Genomic DNA, 15,441 nt, shown 5'->3' with positions numbered 1-15,441 from the left:
CCTTCGCGACGACTGCTGCTTCGTTTGCGATCGCTGGCATTGCGTGCAATCAGGCGATCATCAACCGGCAAATCTCAACTCGATTCAAGGAAGCAGAAGGGTGTGCACGGTCCCGTCGCGCTGAACACTCGCTCGTCCTTGAGTCCCAACATCGAAACTTGGCCTTCTCGCTTGCTCGTACACAGCGATTGGTCCATCAAGGAGCGACATATCTTTCGCGCGACGTTGGCAGACTCGCTTTGCTTGCTTGCCGACACAACGACCCAGCGAAAGGGAGAAAGACCGAAGCGCCTGGCATCCCCGCCTCGCGCAATCATCACACGTACGCTGAGCGTAAGGCAGCAACGAGACAGTGCCGCAAAGCGATACCACATCTCGTGCCATTGCTCGCAGTATCCTGCCCGGTCTGCTCGCAAAGCATTGACAAAGTCCCCGTGCGCAAGACTCGCTCAACACCCACGGAGTGAACATCTGCCGTCTGCTCCCCTCAGCTGACTTGCTTGCAAGATGGCTTACTTGACCCCATCGCGACCCGCGCCGCCCGTACCTATCCAGCGACAACCTTCCTTCGGACCGGGCGGCAAGACCTCTGCAGCATCGAGCTCATCAGGTCTCATCTCAAATGCCAGCGGATCAACAGGTAGGCTCGGTCAATACTCCATGCTGAGACGGAGCTGACGTGGAGAGGATCAGACTCTTTTCAGAGGTTCAACGGTACAGGCAACAACGGCTATGGATCAAACGGACCCGACAATAGCAGATCTCTTACGACCATCCTGAGGAGAGGCTTCGTGAGCGTAAAGGAAGAAGGGATAAGGAGTTGGATTTGGTCCAAGCGCTGGCTCGTCTTGCGCGAGCAAACTCTCACTTTTCACAAGAATGAGGTCAGCGCTGCTGGTTCCAGTGATGTACATCAGCTGATCTCAGGTGGGCTGACAGCAAGCGACGTCGAGCGCATCCGCACTCGTCTTCCTGAAAGACATCGTCAATGTCTCGAGGACAGATCTCAAGCCGTATTGCATCGAGCTGGAGACCAAAGAGAAGACCTACTTTCTCGTCAGTTGCCGTCTTTGAGCCACTTCACGAGCTTAACAATCAAGGCCCGCAGAGCTTGAAAAGTGACGAAGAGCTATACAGCTGGATGGACGACATCTATTCGCGATCGCCACTCATGGGCGTCTCCAGCCCGACCAACTTTGTCCATCAAGTCCACGTCGGCTTCGATCCCATCTCGGGCGCATTCACAGGCCTGCCCGAACAATGGACACGTTTGCTCACTTCATCAGCCATCACCAAAGAAGACTATGCGCGCAATCCCCAAGCAGTCCTCGACGTCCTCGAGTTCTATACCGACATCCAAAAGCGCACGGGCGAGACGAGCGATTTCGCTCTATCCGCAACGATTCCGAGCAAAGATGAACGACTCGTCGATGCGCCTCGGACAGATACGAACAATTTGACAGACTCAGGTATTGCAGCTGGCAGTTCAAACAATGTTTCGAGCTCAAATATGCGGTTCGGCGCAGGCACGGGACTTGCCGGCCAGCGCAGTGACTCGCTCCTACCGCCTGCTGCTGCCTCAACTTCTCGTCTTCCCGATGTCTCACCATCGCGTCAAGATCCATCGCGACGCTCAATCTCGGAGCGCAACTTTTCAGAGGAAAAGCCGCCCGCACAAAGCTACAACCGCAACGATGCACCATCTTCATCGGCCCAAGCGGACTCAAGCAAAGCTGGCGGCTTCTATGATGTTGTCGTCAAGCCTGGCGCCAGACGAGAAGCGGAGAAGACGGCCGAATCACATGCCATGAAGCAATCGTCGTCTCAGCAAAGTCGGAGCGATCTCGTTCCTGCTCGTCCTGCTCCTTCTGCTCCGAGCGGCTCAAGCGACTCAATACCCCGCGAGAAGGACCTACTCACCAAAGCGTCCACAAGCGCACAGCCTCCGGCGGGCGAATCGCGAGTACCACTCAAAGCGACTCAGCCCACTGTAGCTGGACCATCGAGCAAGCCTGCACCTTCTGCCAGCAAGCCTGCTGCTGCCACAGCCGCCCCTGCGCGCACAAAGCCAGCAGGCGAACGCAGAGTCTCAAAGATGTCAGAAGCGGAAGTACAGGCCAAATTACGACAGGTCACCTCGCCCGTCGATCCCAATACGCTCTATGCCAAGATCAAAAAAGTCGGTCAAGGCGCGTCTGGCTCGGTCTATGTGGCGAAGACGCTGGCGACGGGTGGCAAGGTTGCGATCAAGCAGATGGATCTTCGTGCTCAGCCCCGCAAGGAGCTCATTGTCAACGAAATTCTCGTCATGCGCGAGTCTCAACATCCCAACATTGTCAACTTTTTGGACTCGTTCCTGCTCAGATCAGAGGAACTATGGGTCGTCATGGAATATATGGAAGGCGGTCCTTTGACTGACGTTATCGACAACAACACACTAGCGGAACGTCAGATAGCCAGCATCTGTCTCGAGGTGCGCTTGCCCAGACTAGTTTGTAAGGGGATCACACTCACGCGAGAGCAGACTTGTCGTGGTTTGCAACATCTGCATCAGCAGAGTATCATCCATCGCGACATCAAGAGCGATAATGTGCTGTTAGATTCGGTCGGTCATGTCAAGATCAGTGCGTCATCCTTCCCTATCGTGGCACCGGATGCTGACTGCAAGAGTAGCCGACTTTGGCTTCTGCGCCAAACTGACAGATCAAAAGTCGAAACGAGCTACAATGGTCGGCACTCCGTACTGGTACGCGTCCATCGCGCAGACGACACTATGGGCTGATACATGCAATACAGGATGGCGCCAGAAGTCGTGAAGCAGAAAGAGTATGGCGCAAAAGTCGATGTCTGGTCTCTCGGCATCATGGCAATCGAAATGATCGAGAACGAACCGCCTTATCTCGACGAAGAGCCGCTCAAGGCACTCTACCTCATCGCGACGAACGGTACCCCGACGCTCAAGAAGCCCGAAAAGCTCAGCAAGGAACTCAAAAACTTCCTTGCTGTCTGTCTTTGCGTCGATGTCAAGTCCCGCGCAACGTCAGAAGAGCTCGTTCAGGTAAGCCCGCTGCAATGCTGACTTATCACAACGACTGATCTTGTCTCGCAGCATCCTTTCCTCAGGATGGCTTGCAGTCTGCCAGAGCTTGCGCCCCTTCTGCGATTCCGTTCGACAAAGTAGGATGCTCGTTTAATAGCATGTGTACTACAACGCAGATCGTTCAGGATGTCTACCGCTGCGTTGACTCTGGCAGTGACATTGCGTTTTGGGCACTATCTACAGTCCGCACACCTGTTGGCAGCTGCTGTATGTCCACAACACGTGATGAGGGCAGGCCTATCAAGTCTCAGGCCAGATCGCGTCGACACGCGTCGGACCGGCGGGCCAACGCAGCGTACGCTATTCGATCGGAATGACGTTCACAAATATCAAGGCTCTATCACAGTAGCCTGAGGCTACATCTCTTGTCCTTCCTGCAACTTGCGTTTTATCGAGACTTGTTGCATGATGAGCCGTAGCATTGGGCTTGACGTTCGACGCCACTTCTCTTTGTGCGAGCGATCACCCACGACAGAAGCTCGGCTTGCTGGCACGATCACACTCGATCATCATCAACAGAGACGCTCATATCGGCACATGATCAAGATCATGGCAATGTCCGCGTTCGATCACGATAGCCAATCGGTCGTCCCTTTATGACCGTGACCGTGCAGAATGAGAGAAGGCGGGCGGGCGGGCGTCTTTGTCTGCGCGCTCGCTCGAGATCTATAAAGCTTGAGCGATCCTCCTCCTAAGCACCAAGCAAGTCTTCAGCACCACTTTCACAGCACTTTCGAAACCACACTACACACTCTCTCAATATGTCTCCCGCACCAATCACTGTCGAGGTCGAGTCCGTTGCTGCGCCTCCTTTCGGTGAGCTGGCCTGCTGGTCTGTCGACTGGAGACTCTGCTGACAGGGCGCATGTCCTCGACAGCCATGTACCGTGGCTGCACGATCGCTCAGACCGAAGAGGTCGCCACCGACGCAAGAGATCCTCCGTTTGGTCAGTCTTTCTTGGATTATGCGCCTGCTCGAGCTTGTGCTCATCTGTTGGTTCCGTACGCACAGCCATGTACCGCGGCTGCACGATCGCCCAGAGCGAAGAGACCAGCGACGCAAGGGACCCACCTTTCGGTCAGTCGATCTCGCTCGCACTTTGCTTCGGTCTGCTGATACAGAGCTCTCCTGCAGCCATGTACCGCGGCTGCACGATCGCATAGGNGGCCNCATAGCATGCTCCTGCAGCTGGTCAGTCTCTGCGCACTCGCTTTGACCCTTTTGCCAGTCGCTGACGCATTTCCCAAAGGTCTGCACACACGCTACCTGCAATCTCAAGATTTCGCCTCAAGCATCTTCTTGTCACTTAACCTGAATGCAATGGTCTTATGCGCACGTTCCTTGCAATGGTGATTTGCTACGCCACGGCTCTGAAAGCAAAGCAATTTACCATACGCCTTGCCCGGCACCTCTCCGCTCCAGGTGTAAGGTGACCTTGGCTCGCTTGCCGTAGCCATATAGAGCAGCAAGCTTTGACACCTTGCGAGCGTCGGATGCACACAAGGCCGCCAGTGATCTGTGTATCTATCCCACCGCTATGTCGGATATCCTTACATGGCTGATCATATACCTCGGGCATAGGCGAAGCTGCGCGAGTGCCGAAGTGTTATCAGCATGGCTCGCCCCACAGTGGTACGAGCAAGTCGCAGGAAAAGCAACATGGCTGATGGCCGACTGCTCACTGATTTCCTGTGCTATGTGGCGGACGTCTGTAGCCGCTTGCTCGATGCGCAGATTCCCAAACCATCCTGTAGAGACAGTCAACGACAGCAGATGCATCGAGGATACAGCCAGACGCCGGCAGAAACCGCTTCACGCAACAGCGACGGCCTGAGAGGCAGTCTCGGCCTTGGTGACCTCCGCTGGCTCAGCAGTGTCATCGAGACCTTGCTGCGCTGTGAGCGCTGTTTGCGGATTTTGTTCGCCATTAGTCGCCAATGACGCGTCGAGCAAGGTTGTCTTTGCGGATGTTGGCTCCTCTTCGATGTCCCATTTGATGTTGTAGCGAGTGACGCGAGGTTTCTCCGCCAATACGCGACGTTGCAGGCGCTCGATTACGTGTGGATCAGGTGGCGGATCTTGGGCTTGCAGCTCTTCATTGTCGTACTCGACGTTGACGTAATAGCCTATCCTGACGAATTCCTGGTTTGCGTACGATGCTGACAATATTACGACCGTGAGACCGAGCAGCTCGTCCTTCGGTATGCTTCCTGGCGTTGGTGCTGCGGCCTGATCATACGCGTCTCAGCCGCTTGTCTACTGCCTACAGAAGAACACCAACTTCGAAGACAAAATTATTTACGCCAGCCGGAATGGGCCCGACCGAACAGCTGTCAAGCTCCTGATCATGTTGGAGATCTTCGGTGGAGCCGACGTAGATGACCTTCCATTCCACATCTGCTGGCAAGCGATCAATTTGACTCTCTAGGGGCCAAGCGGCTGACCATCGTCGAGGGCCCGCAACGCTTCGAAAGTGATGTCGAATGTGAATGGCTCCGTGAAAGGTGCTGCTGCGTGTTCCAATTTGACCGAAGAAACATTGATGACCGACATCGCTTGGAGTTCAGATCTTAGGAGCCCGAACGCACGAAAGCGCGAGCGCGACGCGCGCGCCCTCGGGGTTTTCTGCTCAGGCTTGAGATCTCCTGGGACCGGCCCGCAAGTCCGAGTGGATGTCTCCACAGAATGACGAGGGGCACCCCAGGAGAAACAAAAAGCCAGACAAGACACTAGCATACGATTGAGATTGACCATTGCATTCAGATTAAGTGACAAGAAGATGCTTGAGGCGAAATCTTGAGATTGCAGGTAGCGTGTGTGCAGACCTTTGGGAAATGCGTCAGCGACTGGCAAAAGGGTCAAAGCGAGTGCGCAGAGACTGACCAGCTGCAGGAGCATGCTATGNGCGATCGTGCAGCCGCGGTACATGGCTGCAGGAGAGCTCTGTATCAGCAGACCGAAGCAAAGTGCGAGCGAGATCGACTGACCGAAAGGTGGGTCCCTTGCGTCGCTGGTCTCTTCGCTCTGGGCGATCGTGCAGCCGCGGTACATGGCTGTGCGTACGGAACCAACAGATGAGCACAAGCTCGAGCAGGCGCATAATCCAAGAAAGACTGACCAAACGGAGGATCTCTTGCGTCGGTGGCGACCTCTTCGGTCTGAGCGATCGTGCAGCCACGGTACATGGCTGTCGAGGACATGCGCCCTGTCAGCAGAGTCTCCAGTCGACAGACCAGCAGGCCAGCTCACCGAAAGGAGGCGCAGCAACGGACTCGACCTCGACAGTGATTGGTGCGGGAGACATATTGAGAGAGTGTGTAGTGTGGTTTCGAAAGTGCTGTGAAAGTGGTGCTGAAGACTTGCTTGGTGCTTAGGAGGAGGATCGCTCAAGCTTTATAGATCTCGAGCGAGCGCGCAGACAAAGACGCCCGCCCGCCCGCCTTCTCTCATTCTGCACGGTCACGGTCATAAAGGGACGACCGATTGGCTATCGTGATCGAACGCGGACATTGCCATGATCTTGATCATGTGCCGATATGAGCGTCTCTGTTGATGATGATCGAGTGTGATCGTGCCAGCAAGCCGAGCTTCTGTCGTGGGTGATCGCTCGCACAAAGAGAAGTGGCGGCCTCGACAATGTGACCATTGCCATTCTGGTGGTACTTGAATACTGTGAAAGCTGTGCAAACTAGCCCAATGCCCATTGTGAGGATTGGTGATCGCGCTACCGTTGTATTGGCTCGCCTTGTGAAAACAAGGACCGCGTTACGCACAAAGCATACACCGGCCGCAGCACGCACTGGCACACCGGTGTACAGTCATTGCATTGGAGCCTGATACGAGCTCATTGAAGAAGCTCCTCGTCACCGTGACGTTACGCACGATCGGCGCGCGGTGCGAAAAGTGCAAATGCTGACCTACTGTGAGCTCTTCGTGCATCATCTACAACGCAAAGCCGAAGGAATACGCTCACAGTCTCGTGGCCCCATATCATTGAGCTATCCAAGGTCGGCGCTATAGTGCTTGGCGTTGCAATATTCTGGCAAAATGCTATCGAGCCACTCGATGTTGAGATTAAAGTAGGTTGACCTTTGCGGCCTTTGACCAGCAAGTACTGATTTGACCTAGGATTTGCAACGGCAAGAGGCAGACTGGAATATTCTCCTCTCTCGGCTCGAAGAACGGGTTGCGACTATGAAAGGCACAAACACGACGGGAACCGCGTATGATCGACAGTACATAGAGGCCTTACTCCGTGCGAGAGCAAAAGAGAGGTCCGAGTTACGGCGTGGACTAGCCGTGCAGACGAAACACATGCAGCGCCTCATTGACGAGCACGTCGGAGCAGCTCTCGAGCTCGAAAGGGCGCAGCTTAGGCGATCGTATTCCTTCTGACCGCCGTAGCTCGAGCAAGAGTCATTGGTAGATATGACTCGCTGATGCTGTGTCTCGCTGGGCATGGTCGCTGTTGTATAAGGGTCTCTGCATCCTATCGATTGTCCGCTGGTATTTACGCTACTTTATCGACGCGTCATCGAATACTGACAAGACAATCTGAGTGAAAATCGGGCCGCGTTGCCGGGACCACATCGCCAGTCTGTAGCCCGGTTCGTCTAGCAATAAGATGGGTCGCTTGTCAGAGTATCAGGTCGTCGGTCGCAAGCTGCCGTCGGCAGATGCTGCCGAGCCCAAGCTCTACCGCATGCGCATCTTCGCACCCAACGAGGTCGTTGCTCGTTCGCGATTCTGGTACTACCTGAGAAAGTTGCGCAAGGTCAAGAAGACCGCCGGCGAGCTCGTGGCAATCAACAAAGCGAGTGGCAGTGTTCATTCGACATTCGTAGGACTGACAGATTGGCATGCAGATCTCTGAGAAGAGACCGCTGAAGGTGAAAAACTTCGGCATCTGGATTCGATACGACTCTCGCTCTGGCACCCACAACATGTACAGAGAATATCGAGAACTCACCCGTGCCGATGCCGTCCATACTTGCTACCAAGACATGGCTGCCCGTCATCGCGCCAGATTCAGCTCAATCCAGGTAATGCTGCCCTTGTCATGCTGCATTTGCGCATTACTGAAGCAGGCCTCAGATTCTCCGTGTTGCCGAGCTCAAGAGCACGAGCGATGTTCGACGTGCGCACCTCAAGCAGCTACTGACGCCCAAGCTGCGCTTCCCGCTGCCTCATCGCGTCACCAAGACTCGCGGTACCTTTTCGGCCACCCGCCCGTCAACATTCTACTAGGCGCTATGCATTGCATTGAGTGTACAATGCAGACTTCCTGTCGGTAGCGTTACAGGCATTCTGCAAATTGAAAGCATCAAACACGAAAGCTAGCAAAGCCAGGAAAGCCCTCTAGATCGTTTTGGCTTGGATCTCAACATACACTCCATCTACCTGGCTTGCGGGCAACTTGACCTCCTGCAGACCTTGAAAAGGCCGCGAGTCGCTCTTCGAAGGGCTGACTAGGTCCTCTATCGGACGTTTCCATTCGCCACTGTGGCTGACGTTTGACACATCTCGCCTGAGATGAACTTGGGCCGGATCGGCTCCTGAGGGCTTGACTGCATGCCTTCGCAGGCGAAGCAGGGATGCGGTTCGGTAGTAGACCGCACGGTAGTATGACATCGACTCTGAGCCGAAGCCAAAGAAGAGAAAGACTAAGAGACCCGCAATGACCAGTGACCAGTTGCCGATAGTGGTGGTCGGCGGATTGAGTGGATAGAACTGGATATATTTCATCTGCACCATTCTTTCAGCACAAGCTTGCACAGAGCATTATGACACAGACGTCGGCGTGTATGAAGTCCCACGAATAGTCGATATAACCGCCAGAGCTTTCTTGCACGATGAGGATATTATAGATAGACAGTGGCAAATTAAACAGCACGAAACAAGTCGATAGTAGACCCAATCGAACAAAGCGAGAGGGCGTGATCGCAGAACCGCTCTGTTGTATAGTCTTGCCGAAGGCTCTTCGATGCTTGATGAGCCTGGCTGCGATGTACACCGCGTAGACGCAAGCAACGAACGACAGGATAGGCGGCCAGATCAGAAACAGAATGTAAGTCGGCCACGTTAACACCAAGGTCGTCAGACATCCGAAGTTCTTTGCTAGACCGAATCTATAAGGCTGATAGATGATATGGGTCGCCATTACAAGGACCGGCAGGCCAAGAGAGAAGCAATAGTCGTAAATCGATGCTCTGCGCCGTGACTGAGCAGTGATCATCCTGCATTTTGGGCTGACGATCTGAGCAAGGAATCGCAAGATGCAAAGATCTGCAACCAGCACTCCGATCGGTCCAGCCAATTGCAGCTATGACAATGTCAGCGCCCGAGAAAGATGCCTTTTGCAGAGATGAGCTGACTTTGGCGGTGATATCGCAGAAGGCTGGAGCCCGATTCAGCGCATCGTTCGCCCAGACGAGTGCGTTTATCTGCATAGCATCAGCTAGGTTGATGACGACTGATAATGCGCTCACGAAGTACAGGAAGTTCATCAGTATGATCCAAAAGCCCTGCAAGGACTACTCAGTATGTGATGAATGAACGTAGCTGAGCGCGGAGCGCACGCACCAGACATATTGGACCCGAATTACTGTTTTGTAGATGCCACAAGAAGGGCACAATGTTGAGAATTGCAGTAATGCCAGATGCTGCAGCAAACACGGTCGCAGTCATGATGAGCTCAGGCCTTTGGCAGATATCGAGTATATAATCTCTAAAAGGGGGTCTCCCTGGCACGCACGGTATCGCGCTGCCATCCCAGTCTTTGTACGTAGTTGTCTTTGTAGTCGCGATCGCACACTTCCACTGCGTTGGGCCAGACTTTGCTATCCGACGGCAGAGGATCTGAGAAAACGCGCCGGTCCCGTGACTGCAGGAGATTCGTGCTTGAGGAGGCTCTCATTTTGCTGCATTGTAGACAAAGCGCTGATGCAGAGGAAGGGTGTGCAATGAGCGTGTGCGTGTCACCTCGACATCCGTGAGAGAAACAGATGACTGCATTGCTAGATGTGCCCCGGATCTGCCACGAGCAGCTTTGCGCCTGAGCGTATGCACCATGGCCATGCGGCTTCTCAGAGCACGACTACATCACGTTGATAACCATACGTACTTCGAATTCGGCGTCACCGGCCACCTTGCGCCCTACACGTACGCTTCGAAAATCTGCCAACCGTCGTCAGGAGCCCGTAGACTTCAGACTTTCATCGGACAACATGGAAAGATGCAGCTCACCGCAAGGTCTCTCAGCTCAGCAGCAGCTCAAGCATTGATTCTCGCTGCATACTTTGCAAGACCGATGTTGCCTTTGCTGATCGAGAAGAGTATGGAATATTATGCTCGGCTTCTGGAACGTATGCCATCCGCCGGCTTGGTACTCATTCTCGGCTGCACCTGTACCTTTGCCGTCACCGCAAATCGCCAACTTACGCGACGAAGCGACCGCGAGTTTGCCAGACGGTGCATATCGCTGTCAAGCTAATGGAAACATTAAGCTAATGTTCAAATGGTGCAGACGTCGACGTGCGGCAAGCAAGACTGTCACAATCAGCAGGCCCCGTGACATACAAGATTGATTGGCAGTAGACGGCATGCACTCATCATTCGAGGGCGGCCGCCTAAAGACGGAGAGCAATCGAAGCTGAGAGAACATTTCTAAGCCCGCGAGAGCCTAAAAGCCTGCAGTAATATCTACGACCATGCATTGCAAACGTATCAAATCTGCAATGCTACTTTACAGTGTCCATGATGATCTTCGCATATCGCGTCTATTGCTCGTCCTGGTCTCAATCGACCGCAAGAACTCTCGGGCGCGCCCAATCTCAGCTGGAGCTTTTGTGTCAGAGCTCGCTACGACAAGTCTTCGAATCTCGGCAGAAAATGCTTCGCAAGGATCGATCATTGTCTCGCCAAAGTAGTTCGGCTCTCGCCGCTCGGCCTCCTCCTGCTCCAGAACCGCGAGTGCTTGCAGACCAGACAGAAGCGCTGCCGCATTATGCTTCTGGGCGGTATCGTATGCTTGCAAGGTTTCTACAGCAGAATCGAGTTGTAGCTGAGCTTGCAGCAGTATGGTACGCGGTGCGGTGCCGACTTGTATCTCACGAAAAGGCGGTAAGTAAGCCGGGGCGTCGATATCTGGCCACTTCGCCTCTGCGGAGATCAATTCTTGGAGTCTGGTATCTCGAGCGGCAGACTCGGTTCGGGAGCGCTGCCCGCAAACTCAGCGTCCCCTTTGTTATAGATGTCTGACTTACTTGCGTTGCCTTCCGAGTGAACAAGGTGGCCGCGCACATGGAAATGGACGTGACTGCAACGAGCAAAAGTGTCTGGAAGTCTTCATCGTTGACGAGCATGATGTCCTGGCGCACTCGGCTCGTAGCTCGTGGTTCAAGATACGCTTTTGTACCTTTTCTCCAATGGCCGGATCCGCGCAGGGGGATATCAATTGACATGTTGCGCTACATGCACAACACAATTCAGCGAGGCAACGATTCGGTTCGGGTCGAGGGCGTTGAATGCGAGGATGGCTACGACAAGACTGGTAGTCAAGCAGGTGCAGCCGACAACGACTGCCGAGGAGCTCAAGAAGCACTTCTCAGCGCACTTGCAGGTCGACATCACAGACAGCAGGATCGCATCGAAAAAGGATGGTCGAAGTCGAAGAATTGCGTTTCTAGGATTTGCCACGGCCGAACAGGCTGCGCTGGCCAGAGATCACTACAACAACACTTATCTGTCAGGCTCAAAGATCATCGTCGACTTTGCCAAGCCTCGCGTGCCGACAGTGAAGCAAGAAGCTCTTGTCGTGCAAGAAGCACTACTGCCAAAACCTGAGCAGCAGGCAGAGGAGCTGCAAGCAGCGGGCGACAGAAGCTCGAGGAGCCCACCGAGTGCTGATGAAGCAGGCGACGATGATCTGGCTTATCTCACTCGTCGTCTTGCTGGCCGACAGCAAGAAGTCTCACAGCCTGCCGAGGATGCAGTGCGATCAGCATCGCCAGTTCCATCTACTAGCAAGATAGCAGAGGCACCCGTAGCTCCATCAGTAGCGCCTGAGGATGAGGATACGCTGACGACGAACAGACTGTTTCTGCGTAACCTCGCCTTCACGGTGCGATCGAGCGATCTACAAACGACTTTTGCCCAACACGGGCGGGTGAGCCACGTCCATCTCGTCGACGAAGACAAGACGGAGCGCAGAGGGCTAGCGTATGTGACCTTTGAGACTGCAAAGGAAGCAGAGCAGGCTCGTTCAGCGCTCGACGGAACGATTCTGCACGGACGATTGCTGCACGTCATGCTTGCTGCTGCTCGTCCTGGCGAAGCAGATCAGGCCCGACCAGGCAAGAACAGTAAGAGCAAGGGATTGTTGGATCGACGTGATCTTGCCTGGAGTTCGCTTCAGATGACGGTAAGCTCATCGTGCTCGCGTCCGATGGGCATACTGACATCTCGTGCTGCAGCCGGATGCCGTGATGGCGACGATGGCAGACAGGCTCGGAGTCAGCAAAGACGATCTCGTAGGAAGAGGATCAGAAAATGCCGCTGTTCGACTTGCGCTAGCAGAAAGCCAATTGATCGACGAAAGCCGTACCTACTTTGCCAAAGCAGGTGTCGATCTCCTTGCGCTCAACAAGCCGGGTCCCAAATCAAAGACGATGCTCCTCGTCAAGAACATACCAGCTGGCACGCAACCTTCTGCGCTCAAGCTCATGTTCGATGCCAGTGGCCAAGTAAAGAATGTCCTCATGCCGCCGAGCGCCACACTGGCTATTGTCGAATTCACAGATGTGGACGGTGCCAACAAGGCTTATAAAACGCTTGCATACAAACGCATCGGTAACGCTGTGCTCTATCTCGAGCGTGCGCCCCTCGCGCTCGTCAATCAGCCTATCCGAGACGATGACGACGTTGCGCCCAGTGTGTCTGCAATCCCAGAAGGCCAGCCGAGTGAGCAGCCGGACGAGAACACGCTCTACGTAAAGAACCTGTCCTTTCAAGTCACGTCGGAGCGCCTGCAGGCAATGTTCTCAGATCTGGCAGGCTATCGCTTTGCTCGAGTGCAGATGCGCAAGACCGATGTCAGTGGCGTTGCGAAAACGGCCGCATCTCTCGGCTATGGATTCGTCGGGTTCGATACCGAGGGTAATGCTCAAGCTGCCATGACGAGACGACAGGGTCAGCTCCTCGAAGGCAGGCCGCTGCTGCTAGCGCGTGCACGAAGAGGTCAAGATGCCAAAGGAGCTGGCGGTGAAGCACAGGAGAGCAAAGCAGGGCGACCGACGAGTACGCTCGTCATCAAGAATGTGCCATTTGAAGTCTCAAAGAAAGAGCTCCAAGCTCTGTTCAAGTCATATGGCAATATCAAGTCTTTGCGTATGCCTCGCAAGGCCGACAGACACACTCGAGGATTCGCCTTTGTCGAATTCAGGAGCACTGCCGAAGCGAAAGAAGCCAAGCAAGCGCTCTCGCAGACCCATTTGCTCGGACGACATCTCGTTATCGAGTACGGTCAAGCCGACCAAGGCGCGTCTTTGCGAGATGACAAGCGACCGAGACCGGACTTTGAGCTACCGAACAGGCGCAAGAAGTTCAAGATGGGTACTGAAGACGAGTGACGTTGTTGTTGAGGTATTGCAAGTGTGGGCCTTTTACAACAATACAGATCTGCTACAGCGTCGCAAGATGGGGACTACCTGTTCTTGCTCTGCTTGTACGAGAATCGTTTCCGGGTGACGCTGAACCTGTAGAATGCCTCGATCAGAGCACGCACGACAGTGGATGCGGTGTACACTTGCTCTCCTAGCTTGTGACCGACCATAGCGCTCGTGATCGTGATGGGCAAGTAGCTCTTTCCATTGTGAACAGCGAATCGCATCCTGTCCTCACGTCTCTCAATATGAGCTTACTTCAGCTCATCCGTGCGAGCCCGTGCTGACCCTACGAAGCTGGGCAGAATGGTACACGCTCGATGATCGGTCAGGATGACCTGAGGCGCCTGACCCGGTCCTGCAGGCTTACGCTGGATCGGAAAGGAAGTGAAGTACGGTCCTGCCACTCTGGCTTGTCAGCATAGGCTGGACCTGTCTCGGTCGGACTGACCCTTCCAAGCCGAGCGTGCCAGCCTGACACCGCTCGACTGCATCGTCGTCACCTGATGCTCCTCCCTCGAAGATCAGCTCAGCTCGAAGCACGAAGCTCGAAAGTTTGTCGCGAGGCAGTGGGCAAGCTTGCAAGCGGCGACCGCACCGCTGTCTGGCACAGAGCGATGGAACAGCCACGAAGGGTCAGTGCAGCTCGTGAGGGAGCTTCACTCGAGATTGAGCTCCAGTGGCGCTGCAGAAATCAATCTATGATCAGCCTTCGGGCACGATAGAACTCGAAGAGCGACCCGTCACCGCCTTGCAGAGAAACGTCGGCGTCGCTCGACAACACCTCCAGTCTTTCTATGCCCAGACGGTACAAGCGAGCAACAAGACCGTCGATAGCTTGCTAAGCGCAGAAAACCAACTCGCTAGTACGTTCGAGGCTTGTCAATGCGCGCTCGTGCTCAGGCTTGCATTGGTCAGAGGAAGCAAAGGCGATAAGAGCACCCAATGAACCCCTCACACCTCACTTGCTATAGTCTGTCTCATTGTGCATGCTCAGTACGGATCTCATGATGGCGGCGCAGTGTGGGCATTGCCGCCTTGACGGGCTCCATCCTCACGCGCAACCGTCAGTATGACATGGCTTGCAGGCATCATGAGCTCACGCTCACAAAGCAGGTAACATACTGCTCAGACTGACAATCCCACCGCTCTTCCTCTTCGGCAGCGCGTCCTATCTCCTCCCTGCCACCACCCAGAACCTCGTCAACCGGGTCTCCGAGCTAGAACACCGTCACGCGCCCGGTTTTGCTCGCTCGCAAGATGCAGCATTTGGTCAGGCCAGGCAATCGCTCGGCTGGGCACAGAGCAGGATAGAAAAGACCGCAAGCGACGCAAAGAAGCGCATCGAGTATGGCTCCCAAAAAGCTGAAGAACTGTCTGGCCTCAAATTTACCTCGGCGCTTGACAAGACCGAGGCCCGGCTGGAGCAGTACAAGGATCGAGCAATTGCCAAAGGTAAAGAGATCAAGCGAGATGCAGAGGCCAAGGAGGTCCAGATCAAGGTTTGTCCGACCTGACTATTGAACTTCATCTGAGCTCATTCATGCGCATGCAGTCTCTCTAAGCAACGATTGGGGATAGACGCAATGCATGCTGTCGCGACCGCTTGTCGGGATGCATGAGCGTACTGCTACCTACCTGTAGACTTACCGGGGAGGATGCGGATGCGAGGGAGGGCG

The 15,441-nt window shown here is 54.6% G+C and overlaps 13 protein-coding genes across 13 annotated transcripts; 6 read left to right on the top strand and 7 right to left on the bottom strand.

Moving 5' to 3' along the window:
- Positions 1-74: 74 nt before the first annotated feature.
- Positions 75-374, bottom strand: L969DRAFT_50854 (uncharacterized protein; the record flags this gene model as incomplete). Its single annotated transcript, XM_014711411.1, has 1 exon — positions 75-374. One exon carries the CDS (start codon positions 372-374, stop codon positions 75-77), a length of 300 nt encoding a protein of 99 aa, XP_014566897.1.
- Positions 375-507: 133 nt separating this feature from the next.
- L969DRAFT_626409 (uncharacterized protein) lies at positions 508-3,637 on the top strand (the record flags this gene model as incomplete). The annotated part of the gene is made up of 8 exons (XM_014711410.1): positions 508-640; positions 694-884; positions 940-1,056; positions 1,109-2,473; positions 2,525-2,624; positions 2,674-2,746; positions 2,797-3,058; positions 3,110-3,637. The coding sequence occupies 8 exons, from the start codon at positions 508-510 to the stop codon at positions 3,179-3,181; spliced, it is 2,313 nt and encodes a 770-aa protein (XP_014566896.1). The 3' UTR covers positions 3,182-3,637.
- A 224-nt stretch (positions 3,638-3,861) lies between these two features.
- L969DRAFT_50689 (uncharacterized protein) lies at positions 3,862-4,411 on the top strand (the record flags this gene model as incomplete). The annotated part of the gene is made up of 4 exons (XM_014711409.1): positions 3,862-3,916; positions 3,979-4,047; positions 4,113-4,182; positions 4,351-4,411. 4 exons carry the CDS (start codon positions 3,862-3,864, stop codon positions 4,409-4,411), a joined length of 255 nt encoding a protein of 84 aa, XP_014566895.1.
- Positions 4,412-4,913: 502 nt separating this feature from the next.
- On the bottom strand, positions 4,914-5,654 carry L969DRAFT_50948 (uncharacterized protein; the record flags this gene model as incomplete). Its single annotated transcript, XM_014711408.1, has 3 exons — positions 4,914-5,330; positions 5,383-5,501; positions 5,546-5,654. The coding sequence occupies 3 exons, from the start codon at positions 5,652-5,654 to the stop codon at positions 4,914-4,916; spliced, it is 645 nt and encodes a 214-aa protein (XP_014566894.1).
- Positions 5,655-5,865: 211 nt separating this feature from the next.
- L969DRAFT_51399 (uncharacterized protein) lies at positions 5,866-6,405 on the bottom strand (the record flags this gene model as incomplete). The annotated part of the gene is made up of 4 exons (XM_014711407.1): positions 5,866-5,926; positions 6,085-6,154; positions 6,220-6,288; positions 6,351-6,405. 4 exons carry the CDS (start codon positions 6,403-6,405, stop codon positions 5,866-5,868), a joined length of 255 nt encoding a protein of 84 aa, XP_014566893.1.
- A 570-nt stretch (positions 6,406-6,975) lies between these two features.
- Positions 6,976-7,561, bottom strand: L969DRAFT_50724 (uncharacterized protein; the record flags this gene model as incomplete). Its single annotated transcript, XM_014711406.1, has 2 exons — positions 6,976-7,274; positions 7,354-7,561. The coding sequence occupies 2 exons, from the start codon at positions 7,559-7,561 to the stop codon at positions 6,976-6,978; spliced, it is 507 nt and encodes a 168-aa protein (XP_014566892.1).
- A 164-nt stretch (positions 7,562-7,725) lies between these two features.
- Positions 7,726-8,348, top strand: L969DRAFT_95394 (uncharacterized protein; the record flags this gene model as incomplete). Its single annotated transcript, XM_014711405.1, has 3 exons — positions 7,726-7,914; positions 7,967-8,143; positions 8,196-8,348. 3 exons carry the CDS (start codon positions 7,726-7,728, stop codon positions 8,346-8,348), a joined length of 519 nt encoding a protein of 172 aa, XP_014566891.1.
- Positions 8,349-8,351: 3 nt separating this feature from the next.
- On the bottom strand, positions 8,352-9,973 carry L969DRAFT_76333 (uncharacterized protein; the record flags this gene model as incomplete). The annotated part of the gene is made up of 6 exons (XM_014711404.1): positions 9,684-9,973; positions 9,590-9,634; positions 9,476-9,544; positions 8,896-9,423; positions 8,502-8,846; positions 8,352-8,408 (listed from the first exon to the last, which is right to left on the bottom strand). The coding sequence occupies exons 1-6, from the start codon at positions 9,786-9,788 to the stop codon at positions 8,352-8,354; spliced, it is 1,149 nt and encodes a 382-aa protein (XP_014566890.1). The 5' UTR covers positions 9,789-9,973.
- Positions 9,974-10,170: 197 nt separating this feature from the next.
- L969DRAFT_50751 (uncharacterized protein) lies at positions 10,171-10,687 on the top strand (the record flags this gene model as incomplete). Its single annotated transcript, XM_014711403.1, has 2 exons — positions 10,171-10,571; positions 10,627-10,687. The coding sequence occupies 2 exons, from the start codon at positions 10,171-10,173 to the stop codon at positions 10,685-10,687; spliced, it is 462 nt and encodes a 153-aa protein (XP_014566889.1).
- A 95-nt stretch (positions 10,688-10,782) lies between these two features.
- On the bottom strand, positions 10,783-11,518 carry L969DRAFT_88741 (uncharacterized protein). The gene is made up of 2 exons (XM_014711402.1): positions 11,366-11,518; positions 10,783-11,319 (listed from the first exon to the last, which is right to left on the bottom strand). Exons 1-2 carry the CDS (start codon positions 11,462-11,464, stop codon positions 10,846-10,848), a joined length of 573 nt encoding a protein of 190 aa, XP_014566888.1. The 5' UTR covers positions 11,465-11,518; the 3' UTR covers positions 10,783-10,845.
- A 116-nt stretch (positions 11,519-11,634) lies between these two features.
- Positions 11,635-13,729, top strand: L969DRAFT_51062 (uncharacterized protein; the record flags this gene model as incomplete). Its single annotated transcript, XM_014711401.1, has 2 exons — positions 11,635-12,522; positions 12,575-13,729. The coding sequence occupies 2 exons, from the start codon at positions 11,635-11,637 to the stop codon at positions 13,727-13,729; spliced, it is 2,043 nt and encodes a 680-aa protein (XP_014566887.1).
- A 74-nt stretch (positions 13,730-13,803) lies between these two features.
- On the bottom strand, positions 13,804-14,256 carry L969DRAFT_95389 (uncharacterized protein; the record flags this gene model as incomplete). The annotated part of the gene is made up of 4 exons (XM_014711400.1): positions 13,804-13,855; positions 13,910-13,990; positions 14,051-14,162; positions 14,214-14,256. The coding sequence occupies 4 exons, from the start codon at positions 14,254-14,256 to the stop codon at positions 13,804-13,806; spliced, it is 288 nt and encodes a 95-aa protein (XP_014566886.1).
- On the top strand, positions 14,076-15,404 carry L969DRAFT_88737 (uncharacterized protein). Its single transcript, XM_014711399.1, has 7 exons — positions 14,076-14,162; positions 14,214-14,397; positions 14,454-14,628; positions 14,681-14,735; positions 14,785-14,828; positions 14,879-15,264; positions 15,318-15,404. Exons 2-7 carry the CDS (start codon positions 14,380-14,382, stop codon positions 15,324-15,326), a joined length of 687 nt encoding a protein of 228 aa, XP_014566885.1. The 5' UTR covers positions 14,076-14,162; positions 14,214-14,379; the 3' UTR covers positions 15,327-15,404.
- The last annotated feature ends 37 nt before the right edge of the window (positions 15,405-15,441 follow it).

This window comes from Mixia osmundae, assembly GCF_000708205.1.
Source record: "Mixia osmundae IAM 14324 unplaced genomic scaffold scaffold_7, whole genome shotgun sequence".
Taxonomy (NCBI): domain Eukaryota; kingdom Fungi; phylum Basidiomycota; class Mixiomycetes; order Mixiales; family Mixiaceae; genus Mixia; species Mixia osmundae.
Note: the sequence above shows the minus strand (reverse complement) of the source record. Positions and strands in the feature narration are given on the sequence as shown.